Source organism: Eriocheir sinensis, chromosome 49 (genome assembly GCF_024679095.1).
Source record: "Eriocheir sinensis breed Jianghai 21 chromosome 49, ASM2467909v1, whole genome shotgun sequence".
NCBI lineage: Eukaryota > Metazoa > Arthropoda > Malacostraca > Decapoda > Varunidae > Eriocheir > Eriocheir sinensis.
In genome coordinates this window covers 8,836,708-8,854,207 of record NC_066557.1, presented here as the reverse complement: position 1 = coordinate 8,854,207, position 17,500 = coordinate 8,836,708, and the positions used below count along the sequence as shown (strand labels likewise).

General features: G+C 35.6%; 1 protein-coding gene across 3 annotated transcripts in view; it reads left to right on the top strand.

Moving 5' to 3' along the window:
- Positions 1–17,500, top strand: part of LOC126981831 (protein GDAP2 homolog) — a 54,014-nt gene that overhangs the window by 547 nt on the left and 35,967 nt on the right. The window contains exons 1-7 of one of the 3 annotated variants that reach the window (XM_050833407.1): positions 1,986–2,085; positions 4,617–4,818; positions 5,929–6,065; positions 6,804–6,936; positions 7,400–7,509; positions 8,212–8,366; positions 9,130–9,214. In XM_050833407.1, the coding sequence (XP_050689364.1) occupies positions 4,631–4,818; positions 5,929–6,065; positions 6,804–6,936; positions 7,400–7,509; positions 8,212–8,366; positions 9,130–9,214 (808 nt within the window). In that variant the 5' untranslated portion in view covers positions 1,986–2,085; positions 4,617–4,630. Of the gene's footprint in view, positions 1–1,985; positions 2,136–4,616; positions 4,819–5,928; positions 6,066–6,803; positions 6,937–7,399; positions 7,510–8,211; positions 8,367–9,129; positions 9,215–17,500 lie in introns of those variants that run through there. The other 2 variants (XM_050833406.1, XM_050833408.1) reach the window with 2 other exon arrangements.

The window sequence follows — 17,500 nt, the reverse complement described above, 5'->3', positions numbered from 1 at the left end:
AACTAAGGATATATGTGGAAGTGATTGATTGATTAATTGATAGTTTATTGTTGCAGGTAAACAACAAAGGAGAAGGGAGGAACATGCCATCCCAACCCCCAGGCAGGACAGAGTGTGATTATACAACTATTAATACATAATCACTAAGGCGCTGTACGTGTTTTCAACCTTTTTTTGGCCAGTGCATCTCCTTTTCCGAATGTCATTTCCCCTCGTGTAGGAAAAAACAAGCACGAGTCACACCCCTCGGGCTTCGGTCTACCCCAGGGAAGGAGGAGTGCGGCGCGCCCCGTCTACGGGTATACGCTTATTCTTTGACCCTTGTGGTGCAGCAGCAGGAGTATGTGGCACACGGTCTGACAGGCTGATGCTGCAGGCGTCTTGTGCCGCCCAAGGGAGCAAATATGAGGGAGGGAGACCAATTTTAATCTGTCAATATATGTGACCCAGTGCGCGGTACCCCCCTGAATCCCTGACTTCCATGGGGGTGAATTCCCCCTGGTTGAGAACACCTGCTCTAAATATTTCTTACTAATGTAAACAAAGTGATTTCTAGCCTAAAATGCCCTAAATGGAAGAGGTTGATTGATTGATAGTTTATTGTTGCAGGTAAACAACAAGGGAGAGAGGAAGATCATCCATCCCCCCCCCCAGACAGGAGGAGAGAGTACAACTATTAATATAATAGATATCTTTTAGCTACTCCACTGCATTCGCGCGATGGGTATACAACCTAAATTCAACATTATCCCATCAGTAACAAGATGATGGCCGCCTACACTATTCAGTTTTATCCGATTAATGACGAAACCAAGGTGAAAACCCCGCCGGGACACGCCCTCCTCAGCCCCCCTCGTTCAAACCCAACGTTGCCAGATTGTCGTACTCAGGTACCACATTTGGAATCTCTGTTTTGGATATCACTTTTGGAATCTCTGTTTTGAGTATCAATTTTAAGACCTCTGTTATGGGTACCACTATTCGAACCTTTATTATGGGTACCACTTCTATCTATCAATCAATCATCAATCAATTTCTGTTATGGGAACCACTTTTGGAACCGTCATTATGGGTACCACTTTTGGAATCTGCTATGGGTACCACTTTTCGAACCTCTATTATGGGTACCACATCTGGTATGGGAACCACTTTTGGAACCTATATTATGGGTACCACTTTTGGGTACCACTTTTCAAACCTCTATTATGGGTACCACTTCTGGTATGGGAACCACTTTTGGAACCTTTATTATGGTTATGGGTACCACTTTTGGGTACCACTTTTCGAACCTCTATTATGGGTACCACTTCTGGTATGGGAACCACTTTTGGGACCTTCATTATGGGTAACCCTTTTGGGTACCACTTTTCGAACCTCTGTTATGGGTACCACTTCTGGAGCCTTCGTTATTTATCGACTTCCGACCCAAAAACTGTCTTCATGACCCCAATAACGGCATTCATTTATAATTATCGTTAGAATAGTTAATTCCTGATGTTTCTTGCCGATAGTTAGGCGTCAGAACCGATAAATACTAGGCTCTGAGTACGATAAAACCGACTTCCGACCCAAAAACTGTCTTCATGACCCAAATAACGGGATTCATTCATAATTATCGTTAAAATAGTTAATTCCTGATGTTTCTTGGCGATAGTTAGGCGTCAGAAACCAGTAAATACCAGACTCTGAGTACGATAAAACCGACTTCCGACCCAAAAACTGTCTTCAGGACCCCAATAACGGGATTCATTCATAATTATCGTTAAAATAGTTAATTCCTGATGTTTCTTGGCGATAGTTAGGCGTCAGAAACCAGTAAATACCAGGCTCTGAGTACGATAATACCGACTTTCGTGTATTCAGGACCCCAATAACGGGATTCATTTATAATTATCGTTAAAATAGTTAATTCCTGATGTTTCTTGGCGATAGTTAGGCGTCAGAAACCAGTAAATACCAGGCTCTGAGTACGATAATTTAGCAACGGTGTTCAAACATGGCGCGCCTCAGGTAAGGGGCGACGGGGGCGACACCTGTAAATACCCGCTCAGGTGGACTGTAAATACTGCTCCACTCGGCCCGGAGGTGAGGACAGGTGGAGGAACCCCTTATCTCCCTCCAGCACCCGTGTGGAGGTAAAGGGAGGGAGGGAAGAGGAGAGACAAGGGAGGTAAAGGGAGGGAGGGAGGCGGAAATGGAGGTATGACAAAAACGTAATTAATCTGTTTTCTTGTTTGTTGTTGCTTCCGCGTGTTTGGTGTTGTTGTTATGGTGTTTTAGTGTGTTTGTATGTTGGTTTATTTATTCTGTGGCGTCTGTGGGTGTTTGGAAAGGTGTAGAAAGGAAGGAAAAGGAGAAATAAAGAACAGTGATGAGAGGTGACAGTATTTTGACAGGTCTTAGAATAGTTCCGTTTTTTTGTGTTATTGTGTTTTTCTATTGTTTTTATTTATTTTCTATTGTTTTTATTTATTTTCTAGCGTCTCTGGGTGTTTGGAAAGGTATAGAAAGGAAGGAAAAGGAGAAATAAGGACAGTGATTAGAGGTGACAGTATTTTGACAGGTCTTAGAATAGTTCCGTTTTTTTGCTGTTATTGTGTTTGTTTGTTGTTTTTACTTATTTTCTATTGTTTTTATTTATTTTCTAGTATCTCTGGGTGTTTGGAAAGGTATAGAAAGGAAGGAAAAGGAGAAATAAGGACAGTGATTAGAGGTGACAGTATTTTGACAGGTCTTAGAATAGTTCCGTTTTTTTGCTGTTATTGTGTTTTTCTATTGTTTTTATTTATTTTCTATTGGTGTTTGGAATTTATTTTCGAGAAATAAAGGACAGTGATTAGAGGTGACTATTTCGACAGGTCTTAGAATAGTTCCGTTTTTTTGCTGTTATGTGTTTTTCTATTGTTTTTATTTATTTTCTATTGTTTTTATTTGTTTTCTAGCATCTCTGGGTGTTTGGAAAGGTACAGAAAGGAAGGAAAAGGAGAAATAAAAGACAGTGATTAGAGGTGACAGTATTTTGACAGGTCTTAGAATAGTTCCTTTTTTTTGCTGTTATGTATTTTTCTATTGTTTTTATTTATTTTCTATTGTTTTTATTCATTTTCTAGTATCTCTGGGTGTTTGGAAAGGTGTAGAAAGGAAGGAAAAGGAGAAATAAGGACAGTGATTAGAGGTGACAGTATTTTGACAGGTCTTTGAATAGTTCCGTTTTTTTGTTGTTATTGTGTTTTCTATTGTTTTTATTTATTTTCTATTGTTTTTATTTATTTTCTAGCGTCTCTGGGTGTTTGGAAAGGTATAGAAAGGAAGGAAAGGGAGAAATAAGGACAGTGATTAGAGGTGACAGTATTTTGACAGGTCTTAGAATAGTTCCGTTTTTTTGCTGTTATTGTGTTTTTCTATTGTTTTTATTTATTTTCTATTGTTTTTATTCATTTTCTTGCGTCTGTGGGTGTTTGGAAAGGTGTAGAAAGGAAGGAAAAGGAGAAATAAAGAACAGTGATGAGAGGTGACAGTATTTTGACAAGTCTTAGAATAGTTCCTTTATTTTGCTGTTATTGTGTTTGTTTGTTGTTTTTATTTATTTTCTAGTATCTCTGGGTGTTTGGAAAGGTATAGAAAGGAAGGAAAAGGAGAAATAAAGAACAGTGATTAGAGGTGACAGTATTTTGACAGGTCTTAGAATATTTCCGTTTTTTTGCTGTTATGTGTTTTTCTATTGTTTTTATTTATTTTCTAGCGTCTCTGGGTGTTTGGAAAGGTGTAGAAAGGAAGGAAAAGGATAAATAAAGGACAGTGATGAGAGATGACTATTTTGACAGGTCTTAGAATAGTTCCTTTTTTTTGCTGTTATTGTGTTTGTTTGTTGTTTTTACTTATTTTCTAGTATCTCTGGGTGTTTGGAAAGGTATAGAAAGGAAGGAAAAGGAGAAATAAAAGACAGTGATGAGAGGTGACTATTTTGACAGGTCTTAGAATAGTTCCGTTTTTTGTTGTTATTGCGTTTCATTGTGTTTGTCTACTGTTTTTATTTATTTTCTAACAGCAGCTGTAAAAAAAATAATAAAATAATAATAATAAAAAATAACCTATCCTAGACTAAGAAAAATCCAAACCTAACCTATCATATATAATAAACCAACCTAATCTTCTGTGCTGTAAGGAAAATGTAGCTACCAGGCTTTCGTATATTTTTTTCTCCAGAACTGCCTTTTATAATACTATGACAACAAACACTTAGCTTTTCTATTTTTTCACTGTCCTCCATACCTAAGAAACCTAACCTAACCTTTCATATATAATAACCAACCTAATCTTTTATACCAACTAATCTTCATTGCTGTAAAAAAAATGTAGCTACCAGGCATTCTTATATATTTTTCTCCAGAACTGCCTTTTATAATACTATGACAACAACCACTAACTTCTCCGCTTTACAAATACACTTAGCTTTTCTATTTTTTTCACTCAAGCTGTCCTCCATACCTATGACACCTAACCTTACCTAACCTAAGCTAACCTAACCTAACCTAAGCTAACCTAACCTAACCTTACCTAACCTAAGCTAACCTAACCTAACCTAACCTAACCTAACCGTGTCCAACTTTCCACAGAGACATGATTCGCTATGGAACCCCTCGGCATTAACCCCAAGATAGTGGAGGTGGGAAGCCTCGCCCCCTGGAGCGCCACACAGCCCCCCCACCACACCCATGCATCCACCACCACCACCACTACCACTACCACCAGTGTCGCCAACCACGCCACATCGCCCTTCAAGGTGGATGAAGCTGTTAATGGAAAGCTTTGTGTGTGGTGAGTCTTGGGGTTGTCTGTCTGTCTGTCTATCTGTGTGTCTGTGTGTGTTTGTCTGTCTGTTCATCTGGCTGTCTCTTCATCTATATTTGTCCATCCATCCATCCATCAATCTGTCTGTCTGTCTCTACTTTTCCATCAATTTGTTTCTGTCCATCTGTCTGTTTGTTTGTCTGTCACTGTGTCTGTTTGTCCATCTGTGTCTGTCTTGCTCTTCCTCGCTTTCTCAATATTTCTTGCTTGCCTGTCTTTTTTCTCTATTTTAATTTTTCTTTTACTTCATTTTCAATTCTGTTAATTTATTTTGCATTTCATATTATCATTGCATATTGTGTTTGCATTTATATTGAACTTCTTACATTCCTTCTTTGTATTGTGTGTGTGTGTGTGTGTGTGTTTAGTTTTTTTGTTAGTTCTTTTTGTTATCTCATTCATTCCTATCTTCTTATCTTTCCTGTTTATCATGATCCTCTTGTCTTGATAATCTCTTTGGCTCTTTTGTCCAGTCATGCGCTGATGTGTATAAATTTGTCTTTACTTATTGCTACACTATTGTTATTATTATTATTATTATTATTATTATTATTATTATTGTTATTATACATCATCATTTTTTCTTTGCCTTCTCTGCACTTCCATGTCCATTTGTGTTCTTTCTGTTTACTTTTCTTCTCTTTATGTCCTCTATTTTCTTCTTGTTTTCTCTTTAACTTTTTCTTTCCTTCCCTTTCTTAGTCTTTTTTTTTTTCTCGTCTCTTTTGTCTTAGTCATTTCATTTTTCTGTCTTTTACTCTCTTTCCTTCTCCCTCTTTTACTGCATCTGAAATCCACTCATCATTATTATTATTTTTATCATTGTTATTGTTATACTTCACATATGTAAAAAAAATCCATCTAATCTAAGTAGCAAGTGAAATCTGGCGTGTCTTTAGCTAAGAGTTCGAGTACCATGAACTTTAAACACACTCATGAGAATACATTTTACCCCATTTTGTCCTTTGAAATATTGATGTGAAAGTCGGTAGTCTAAGGATACCAAGCTAAGATCCGCTGTGCTAAGTCCTATTTCTTATCCTTTCATCCCCTTGACTCAATCCTCGCCCGTTCCAGGAGTGGGGAATTGAGCCAGCTGCGCGTGGGTGCCGTGGTCAACAGCACCAACGAAACACTCACAGAACACTGCAACACACAGCTGATACAACGCGCTGGGCCCAGAATCAAGGCGGAGCTACGGAATGCTGTGAAAAGTATGTGTTTGTTGTGTGATGTGTTTTGAGGTGGTTAGGTTATAGGGGGCCGGGGAAGAGTGTTATTTTTGTATATTATTAGGGGTTGTTTTGGGTTGGGGTTAGGCTAGGTTGAATTGGTTGTGTTTTTGTATTTTTTTTTAATGTTTTCTTGTATATTTTATTTTTTATTTTTTTTGTTTGTATTAGTAGTTGTTTTGTCCTGTTCTTTCTTGTATGTTTTCTTCCTTTCTTTTCTCTTGTTTTCTTTTCTAATCTTTTTCCTACTTCTAATTGTCATGATCCTTTTTAACATCACCTTTGTCTTGTTTTTCCTCATGTTTTTTTCTTCTTCATACACATTTTCTCTTTTCCTTTTCTCATCTCATTTTCTCATTCTCTCATTTTATTCCTCCTCCTCTGCCTCATCCTCCTGGTCCTGCTCCTTCTCTGTAACTTCCTTCTTTTCTTCCTCTCCTGAGTTTGTTATTATTATTAAGTAAACATTGAATACACCAAGTTCATAATTTAGTCTGTCAGCGTAATATTTATACATTTTCTGCCCTGCATTATTTTCTTTTTTTCCTTGCTTCTCTTTATCTTTATCTTCTTCCTCTTTGTCACCTTTCTCTTCTTCTAAAACACACAATACATTTAAACTCTTCACATCCTCCTCCTCTTCCTTCTCATCAACTCCTATCATCCACTTCCCCACTACCATCATCTCCTGACATCACCCATCACCTGCTTCTCCCCCAGGCTGCAAGACGGGTGAGGTGCGGGTGACAGGCGGATATGGCCTCCCTGCGCGGTATGTCATCCACACCGTTGCCCCGCGGTACAACATCAAGTACCACACAGCCTCGGAAACGGCCCTGCATATGTGTTACAGGTATGGGATGTGTGTTATAGGAGGGGTCATTATAGGTATGGGGGTGTTAAAGGTGTGTGGATGTGTGATAGATATGGGTGCGTGTGGTGTGGTGATGGGGTGGGGATAGATTGGGTTGAGGAGAAGGAAGGAGGGAGAGAGTGGGGAAAATGAGGAATGAAAATAGGAGAAGTTGAGAGGGGAAGAGAAGTGATGCAATGAGGGAGAAGGGAAGAGAAGTGGGATGAGAAAGAATAAGAAGGGAATAGGAGAAATGAGAAGAGAAGTGAAGGGAAAGGAAAAGAAGAAAAGCAAGGGAAGGACAAGGAAAGTTAGTCTGTGTATGTATATATGTATGTGTATGTAGTAGTATTAACTTACCTATTAACAAAACTATAATCAACTTACTGCCATGAAGAGTCAGCCATTTCACGGAACATTTATCTCGTACTCATCCCTTGTGCCCTCCCCATCTCTTATGAAGACGGGTGTTGGAAGCTGCGGTGGAGAAGAAGATACGCTCAGTGGCCGTGTGTACGCTTCATACTGTCGCCCGCGGCTACCCCCCAGAGCAGGGCGCACACACAGCTCTCCGTAAGTCAGTCTGTGTGTGTGTGTGTGTGTGTGGGTGGGTGTGTGTGTTGTTTTGTTCGTAGAATTTTGCATTTGCTCTGAAGTAATCACTGTTATCATTTTAATTTTTTATGGCAATTTTCTCTTTTCAAAGGGTTAGATGTTTGATGATGATGATTTTTCTTCCATAATATTTATTGGAGTGGTAGTTTTATTGACTCAGATGCCCTTTCTACAGGTAACTCCCCCCCCCTCCTCCCCCCCTCTTTTATCCAGGCCTGGGACTGGGTCATAGTTGTGCTAGCTTGCCCCCACAGAGACTGCCTAGAAGTTTGGTATTTAAATTTGTTTGTGCTCAAAGTTAAAGGTTTCTGAAAAGTAAAAATGGATAAACTATATGAAGAGTTACTAAGTAGAAAGATGGGAAAAAATAGAAATATCTTATGGGAATTGGATGAAAAGACCAGTTGATGTGAAGTTCATATTTTAAATTAGTTTACGTTCAGATATACAGTAAAGGTTTTTTGGAGTGTAAAAATAGATTAAGTATGAAAGGAGAGATGAAAAAACTAAATCCCTTCTTTCCTTCACTTCCTCCCTTCACTTCCTTCCCCCTCCTCTTCCTTCACCCTCCTCTTCCTTCACCCTCCTCTGCCTTCCCCATCCTTCCTCTTCTTCATTCCCCCCTTCCCCCCTTCCCTCCTCTTTCTTCCGCCCCCACAGGTACCGTACGAAGATGCTTGGAGCGGTGGGGCGGTGCGCTGGACCAGGTGGTGATGGTGGTAAACAGCATCGACACACCCATCTACAGCTCTCTCACACCCCTCTACTTCCCCCGCACCGCCCATGAGGAGGAGGCAGCCCGTCGTCTTCTGCCTGTGGGTATTGATGTGTGTTTGTTTGTTTGTTTGTCTGGTGTTTGTATATATGGTCTGAGGTACACTTGTATGGTTCTGTGTGTACCGTTTATCTCCCTTGTTTTATTTCTCCTTATTTTATTATCTCATTTTTTCACTGTTCTTCCTCCTCCTCTGTAACCTTATTTTTCTTTCATTGCATTCTCACTCACTTTATTCATCCTTAAAATATATTATCGTTCTCTTATTTTATGCCTCTTCTCATTTTTATTCTAGATATTAACTTCCATTGCTCTCTTACCATTAAGTGATTTTTTAGCCACATTAATTTTCCTGTCTGTCTGTCTGCTCACTCTAATTATCACCTTACTGACTTGATTATATGATTTCAAGAGGAGGGTATCAGGACACCTCTCCTCCCGAAATTGACCTATCTTTCGGCCACTCCACTAACTCTTTTTAGGAGCAGTGAGTTGCGGGCTTTTTTTTCACATTTGTTTCCTTTTCTTTATGCCCTTGAACTGACTCCTCTCTGTAAAAAAAAAAAAAAATAAATAAATAAATAAATAAATAAATAAATAGGTATAGATATAGGTATAGGATAAGTATAGAATAGGTATATACACACCAGGTGAATGATTTAGTTTGTAGATGATAATTAAGTCCGTAAAGTATTGATTGAGCTGAACATTTAAAGTTATAATGTTTTAAATAGATATCACCAAGCAGAGGTAGACATTAATTACACAGGTGATGTACAGGTGTGCTTGTTTTTTCCGCACAGGTGGATCTTGGTAACGAGTTTGGGGAGCCCATCGTACCTGACCGCCAAATCCGCATCATCGACAACCCACAGCACAAATATGAAGGTGAGGTCCATCTTCATCATCGTCGTCATCATCATCATCATTGTCATCACCATTATTGTCATCACCATTATTATTATTATTATTATTATCATTGTAATGGTAACTTATCAATTAATATGGTTTTAATCTCAAGTTCTATTCCTATACCAAGAAAGGTCAGGTTAAGTTTGGGTCAAGAGTAGGTAGTGGGCTTTTTTTCTTTGTTTTTCCTTTTTTCCTTGCCCTTGAACTGCCTTCCTTACTGTAAATAGACAATATTAAAAAAAGTGAAAAGTTTGGTCAGGTTAACTTAAAGGGAGGTGTGTATTTGGCCAGGTACAGTCAAAGTGAAAGATTAATTAAGTGATGAACTAAAGGGGTGTGGTTAGGTTAGGTTGGGATAGGTTATGAAGTGTTGCTATGGTAGGTTAGGAAAATTAGGCAAGTGTTGTTATGTAAGGTACGGCAGGTAATGCATAGGGTGAGGCCTGGGTAGGTTAGGCAAGGCTAGGCAGGATTAGATTAGGTTAGGTTAGGTAAAACTAGGCTATTAATAAGGTTAGGGCAGGTAAAAGTAGAGCAAGTCAGGTTAGGTTAGGCATCAGCAATCCATACTGCAAGAAGATCAATGTTTTTAAAAAGTTTGTAGAAGAAAATTAATTAGCCTCGATCCACTATACAGAAGTTTGACTGAAAAAACAAATCTACTCAGAAATAAGATAAACAAAGTAATTAGATTTACCCAATTAATGCCTCAAGATCTTTCCAAAATTTGCAAGAATAGGATATGATTGCCAATTAGATTTACCCCTTTAATGCCTCAAGATCTTTCCAAAATTTGCAAGAATAGGATATGATTGCCAGGCTAGGTTTGGTTAGACCAGAGAAGGTTGTAAAATTGATATAAAATTAGTCTTCCCTTAAGTTTGACTGAAAAACAAATCTACTCGGACATAAGATAATACTTTTAAGCTAAACAAAACAATTAGATTTACCCAATTATTGTCTCAAGATCTTTCCAAAATTTGTAAGAATAGGATATGTTTGCCAGGCTAGGTTTGGTTAGACCAGAGAAGGTTGTAAAATTGATATAAAATTAGTCTTCTCTTGAGCTAAACAAAACAATTAGATTTACCCAATTAATGCCTCAAGATCTTTCCAAAATTTGCAAGAATAGAATATGATGGCCAGGCTAGGTTTGGTTAGATAAGAGAAGGTTGTAAAATTGATATAAACTTAGACTTCCCTTAAGCTAAACAAAACCAAAAAGAATAACCAGAACATTTAAGCATCAAAACCATTATTCATTTTTCCAGAACTGATTCTTTTGATGAAAGGTAATGGGAGAGGCATGGAGGGGTCATTAACTTGCCCATCAGGTGATCCTATAGTTATTAAATAGCCCCTAGACCTCATTATGGGTTAGGTTAGCATAAGAGGTAGTGATTATAATATAGTTAAAGACCATAAGTGTGTGAGGTGAATAGTGGATTCTTATGTATAAAAAGATAATTAGTCCCTCCTTTAATTACCCAGTCATTATATAGCCCCTAGACCTCATTAGGGATTAGGTTACCATAATAGGTAGTGATTAGAATATAGTTAAAGACCATAAGTGTGTGAGGTGAATAGTGGATTCTTATGTATAAAAAGATAATTACTCATAGTCATTATATAGCCCCTAGACCTCATTAGGGATTAGGTTAGCATAAGAGGTATTGATTAGAATATAGTTAATGACCTGTAGTGTGTGAGGTGAATAGTAATGGTTTTTCATGCATTAATATCGGTAATTAGATCATTGATTGCTCACTCTTCTAGTCGGTATATAGTCTTAGACCTCACTAAGGGTTAGGTTAGGTAGTGAGGTATTCTAGTTAATTATCTTTAGTGTTTAGGTGAAGAGTGGATTCTCATGTATAAAAAGATGATTAGTCCCTTCTTTAATTACTCTTCCAATTATTATATAGTCCTAGACCTCATTAGGGGTTAGGTTAGGTAGTGATTAAGGTATTTTAGTCAATGATCTTTAGTTTGTGGGGTAAACAGTGGATTCTCATGCATAAAAATAGGTAATTAGCTCTTATATTAATTGCCCTGTCCCTTAACAATTTCACATTCTCCCCATTTTCATCATCTCATCTATTTTCTTCTTTTCCTTCCTAACTTCAGTCTATATCCTTTTTTTTTTTTTGCTAAGACCTTCATCTCCCTTCCTATTTTTTTTCTAGGCTCAGTTTATCTTTTTCTTTCTATTTTTCTTTCTTTTGCTCTCTCCATAGTCTTTATTTTTCTTCCTTACATTATAATCACCTTCACTGCTCCATCCTGTTCTTTCCTTCCTCATTTTGTTCTTAATCCCATCCTCATTCTTTATATCAATTATTTTTCACCTCATTGGCACCTCCAGTCTTTCATCTTTTTCTTTCTTCCTCGTTTTTTTCCTGTTCCTTCATTTATTCATTATCTCACTTCCCACTTCCTTTTATTAATTGATCTCTGTTTTCTTTCCCTCATTCTGTCATTTTCGTAATTTTCTTTCAGTCCCTCGTTTATCATCATTATCTCATACACATCACTCACTTCTTCTTATCCCAATTAATATGAATCCAATAATGATTAAGTCTAACCTCTAAAAATACCTCTTTAATTTTTTGGATATCACTCATTATCATTATGCTATTAGAAGTCTTAATTACATCCATCTAATGTCACCTGTTAGTTTGTTTGTGTGTTTGTTTATGTAGTGGTGTAATTAGATTTGGTTTAGTCAAGTTTATGGAATTTTTTTTTATATATACGTCAAGAAAATTTTTGATACGAGAAATTTTGATACGCTAGAGAGAGAGAGAGAGAGAGAGAGAGAGAGAGAGAGAGTCATTTATCTAGGTTAGCCCCACATGGAGATAAGATAAGGGAGGGTGATTGCATGACCCCTTAAGAAATGGGATAAGGAAAAGCTATTAGTGAAATTAAAATGAAATAGGAAAATAATTATTGGTGGTCATTTTATATATATGTTTTTTGGAAGTGTTTTTTTTTTTTTTCACTTGCAACTTCATTTATTTTTTGATGTTGCAGTGAAGAAATAGTGCTGTTTTTTCTCTTTTCTTCTTCTTCTTCTCCATCTTCTGCTTGTTCTTTTTCTTCTTTTTCTTTTCTTGTTTTTCTATTTCTGTCTTCTTTTTTTCTTCTTCAACTTTTTCTTTTTTCTTCTCATTTTACTTTTTTTCTTTCTTTTTCTTTTTCTTTCTCTCCCTTCCTTCCCTTCTTCTTCTTCTTCTTCTTCTTCTTCTTCTTCTTCTTCTTCTACTTATGAATTTTACTTTTACATCAACCTTTATAATATTTTTTTAGTGAAGAAATAATGCGTTTTTTTATTGTTGTTGTTGTTGTTGTTATTATTGAATGTGATAATTAAACACATTTTAATTACAATCCTTACACATGATAATTACCCAAGTTTCTCCCCTCCCCCCCCCTCCCTCCCTTAGCGCCCCCGTGTGTGAGGAAAACGTTCATAATCAGGTTGAACATTTTATTGATATTTATGCATTGATTGATCTCTCGTTTTCTCGCCGTTTTTTATATTCGTGTTCCATTTTCTCTTGCTTTTATATTAATTTCCCGTTTTCTCTTTTTTTTTTGTATTCGTTTCCCATTTCCTCTTTTATATTCGTTTCCCATTTTCTCTTTTATATTCGTTTCCCATTTTCTCTTTTGTATACGTTTCCCATTTTCTCTTTTTTTGTATTCGTTTCCCATTTTCTCTTTTATATTCGTTTCCCGTTTTCTCTTCTTTTTATATTCGTTTCCCATTTTCTCTTTTTATATTCGTTTCCCATTTTCTCTTTTTATATTCGTTTCCCATTTTCTCTTTTTATATTCGTTTCCCATTTTCTCTTTATATTCGTTTCCCATTTTCTCTTTATATTCGTTTCCCATTTTCTCTTTTTATATTCGTTTCACATTTTCTCTTTTTATATTCGTTTCCCATTTTCTCTTTATATTCGTTTCCCATTTTCTCTTCTTTTTGTATTCGTTTTCCATTTTCTTTTTCACCGTTGTCATATTCGTTAATCAATCCTATTTTCTCTGAACAACAACATTTTCTCCTACCATTTTTGATGAGCATTAATATATTTCCCATTTTCTCTTTTTTTATAATTGTTTCCCAGTTTTCTTGCCGTTTTCTATAATTTTGTAATCATTAATCTCCCATTTTCTCTTAGCATTTTCATATTCGTTTCCCATTTTCTTTTTTACTGTTGTTATATTCGTTATTTAAACTCATTTTCTCTTTCCATTTTTGATGAGCATTAATTTATTTCCCATTTTCTCTTTTTTTATAATTGATTCCCAGTTTTTTTTGCCGTTTTCTATAATTTTGTAATCATTAATCTCCCATTTTCTCTTAGCATTTTCATATTCATTTCCCATTTCCTCTTCGTTTCCCATTTTTCTTTTTCTCTGCATTTTTACGTGTATATATTGATTGATTTCCCATTTTCACTTTAACGATTTTCATGTTTTTATATTTGTTTCCCAGTTTTCTTGCCGTTTTCTATAATTTTGTATTCGATAATCTCCCATTTTCTCTTAGCATTTCCATATTCGTGTCCCATTTTCTCTTCGTTTCCCACTTTTCTTTTTGTTTCCCAATTTTCTTGCCGTTTTCTATAATTTTGTAATCGCTAATCTCCCATTTTCTCTTAGCATTTCCATATTCGTGTCCCATTTTCTCTTCGTTTCCCATTTTCTTTTTCTCTACATTTTTACGTGTATATATTGAGTGATTTCCCATTTTCACTTTAACGATTTTCATATGATGTGCTTTATCGTGTTTTTTTGCTTTCGTTTTTATCTCCACTTCTTTTTTTTTCACCTCATTACTTATCTGTTGCATTCTTATCTTGTGTTATCTTTCGACTGGGCCACTCTCTCTCTCTCTCTCTCTCTCTCTCTCTCTCTCTCTCTCTCTCTCTCTCTCTCTCTCTCTCGTGGCCCATATTCTCTCTCCCATCAACATCTTATCGTCTGCATTATCAATATCTTTACTATCGTGTTTATTAATGTTATTACGTTTCAAACTTTGCCCGGACAGGAACGAAAAAAAAAGTCGTATTACTTATATAAATGTTTGTGTTGTTTGTGTTTGTGTGTGTTTGTTCCTTCTTTCTTCCCATCTTTTCCTTGATACTTCTTTTTCGTTCGTTCTTCCTTCCTTCCTTCCTTCCTTCCTATGGTTTGTGTGTTTTTTCGTTCCTTCCTTCTTCCTTCCTTCCTTCCTTCTTTCCTTCCTATGGTCTGTATGTTTGTATATGTGTTTGTTTTTTAATGTTTTGTTTTTGTTAGCCTCCGAAAAGGACTGGCAGGCGATGTTCTATTGTTTTATTGATGATGATGATGAGGAGGAGGAGGAGCAGGAGGAGGAGAGATGGATGGAAGTGGAGGAGGAGGAGGAGGAGGTACTATAAAGAAAAGGATGAGAAGAAAAGGAAGGAAAAAATAACGGGTAGTGATGGGAGGAAGGGAAGAAGAGAATGAGACGGGGATGAAGAGAGATGAAGCAAAATAAAGGAAAGGAAGAGAGTTGAGTAAACGCAGGAAATGATAAATGGAAGAAGAGGAAAGATGTGAGATAGAAGGAAACAGGCAAGTAAAAGGAAGAAGAAACAGGGAAAATAAAGGAAAGGAGAGAAGGCTTACATTGAGGACAATAAATGAAAGTAGGAAAAGAGTTGGAACCGAAAGTCTTAATGCTAATAAAAAAGGTAGAGGCGAAAAGAAGGAGAGATAAGAGAAGGGAAATAAAGAAGAGAAACAAAGGAAAATGAGGGAAAGGGAGAAGTGAAAGAAAAGAAAAAGAGCAAAATAAAGAAACGAAGCAAAACATAATCAAGAAAAATAAATATAGAGAAGAAAAACAGGAAGGAGGGAGAGATAAGGGAGAGGCATAGAAAGGGAGAAAACGGAGGAAAGGAAGGGAGAGAAAGGGAGGAAAAGGGGGGGAGGGGGGAGAGAAGAGAAGCCTTTGTAGGCATATTTTTCTACATGTTGTTCAGTCGACATCGTAACGTGCGTGTGTTTGTGTGTGTGTGTGTGTGTGTATCAAGCAGTGTTTGCGTGTGCGTGACCGTCCATATAAACGTAGTGATTTTGCGCACACACACACACACACACACACACACACACACGCTGGTTGGTTCTGGATCATGAAAGAAAATATAACAGAGAAACAAATGAATAAATGAGTGAAGAGATAAATAGATAAAGAAATTAATATATGAAGAGATAAGTAAAGAAAAATGTGAATAGATGTAAAGAAAGAAAGAAAGGAAAGAAAAGATTGAGAAAGAGATTAGTGTTGAAAGAAAACAATGCTAAAAAAAATAAAAACTAAGAGGAAAGAAAAAAATGAAGTAAAATAAAAAGAAAAGGAAAAAAAGAGTAAAGAAAATCAAGAAAAAAATGAATGTGGTGAAATTTGTGAACGAAAAACAAACAAACAAACAAACGAAGAAAATTATTTGGTGTTTTCGAATTAGTTATTATTATTACTATCATTATCAGAGAGAGAGAGAGAGCTGGGCATTACCGGAAATATGGCATCCGGTCAGAGAGAGAGAGAGAGAGAGAGAGAGAGAGGGGGCAGTGAGAGAATGTATGTAGAGATTTGGCTGAAAACGTAGGAGTGCGCTCTCTCTCTCTCTCTCTCATATAGTGACGACAATACAGAAAAAAATACGAATAAAAGTGAGCGAATATATAAGAGAAAATATGTAGAAAAAGAAAAACGAATGAAAAAAAGAAAAAATCCATGATGATATTTTTTTGTTTTAGGCAAATGAAAGCAAAAACAAAAATGAATTATTCGTGTAAAATATAGGTGATGAAAATACTCTTATATTGCTAAAGGAAAAGAAGAAGAGGAAGAAGAAGAAGAAGAAGAAGAAGAAGAAGAAGAAGAAGAAGAAGAAGAAGAAGATGACAGTCGTATGAACTTTAAAAAAAATCTATCACTTGTTTTGATGAATGGAAAATAAAACAAATTGTATGTATGCAAAAAACACTGGAAAATACTGAAAAAAAACAAATATAGCAAAAAACACTGGAAAATACTGAAAAAAAAGACAAATATAGCAAAAAACACTAGAAAATACTGAAAAAAAGACAAATATAGCAAAAAACACTGGAAAATACTGAAAAAAAGACAAATATAGCAAAAAACACTGGAAAATACTGAAAAAAAGACAAATATAGCAAAAAACACTAGAAAATACTGAAAAAAAGACAAATATAGCAAAAAACACTAGAAAATACTGAAAAAAAGACAAATATAGCAAAAAACACTAGAAAATACTGAAAAAAAGACAAATATAGCAAAAAACACTAGAAAATACTGAAAAAAAGACAAATATAGCAAAAAACACTAGAAAATACTGAAAAAAAGACAAATATAGCAAAAAACACTAGAAAATACTGAAAAAAGACAAATATAGCAAAAAACACTAGAAAATACTGAAAAAAAGACAAATATAGCAAAAAACACTAGAAAATACTGAAAAAAAGACAAATATAGCAAAAAACACTAGAAAATACTGAAAAAAAGACAAATTTAGCAAAAAACACTAGAAAATACTGAAAAAAAGACAAATTTAGCAAAAAACACTAGAAAATACTGAAAAAAAGATAAATATAGCAAAAAACACTGGAAAATACTGAAAAAAAGACAAATTTAGCAAAAAACACTAGAAAATACTGAAAAAAAGATAAATATAGCAAAAAACACTGGAAAATACTGAAAAAAAGACAAATTTAGCAAAAAACACTAGAAAATACTGAAAAAAAGATAAATATAGCAAAAAACACTGGAAAATACTGAAAAAAAGACAAATATATGCAATAAACACTGGAAAATACTGAAAAAAAGACAAATATAGCAAAAAACTCTAGAAAATACTGAAAAAAGACAAATATAGCAAAAACAAGAAAATACTGAAAAAGACAAATATAGCAAAAAACACTTCAAAATACTGAAAAAAGACAAATATAGCAAAAACTAGAAAATACTGAGAAAATGACAAATATAGCAAAAAACACTAGAAAATACTGAAAAAAAGACAAATTTAGCAGAAAATACTGAAAAAAAGACAAATATAGAAAAAAACAAGAAAAATACTGGAAAAAAGACATATATAGAAAAAAAACAAGAAAAATACTGAAAAAAAGACAAGTAAACCCAAAAGAAAAAAAAAAAAGACGTGTGCTCTCATCTTACTCAAAACAAGAGAACAACATCATGTC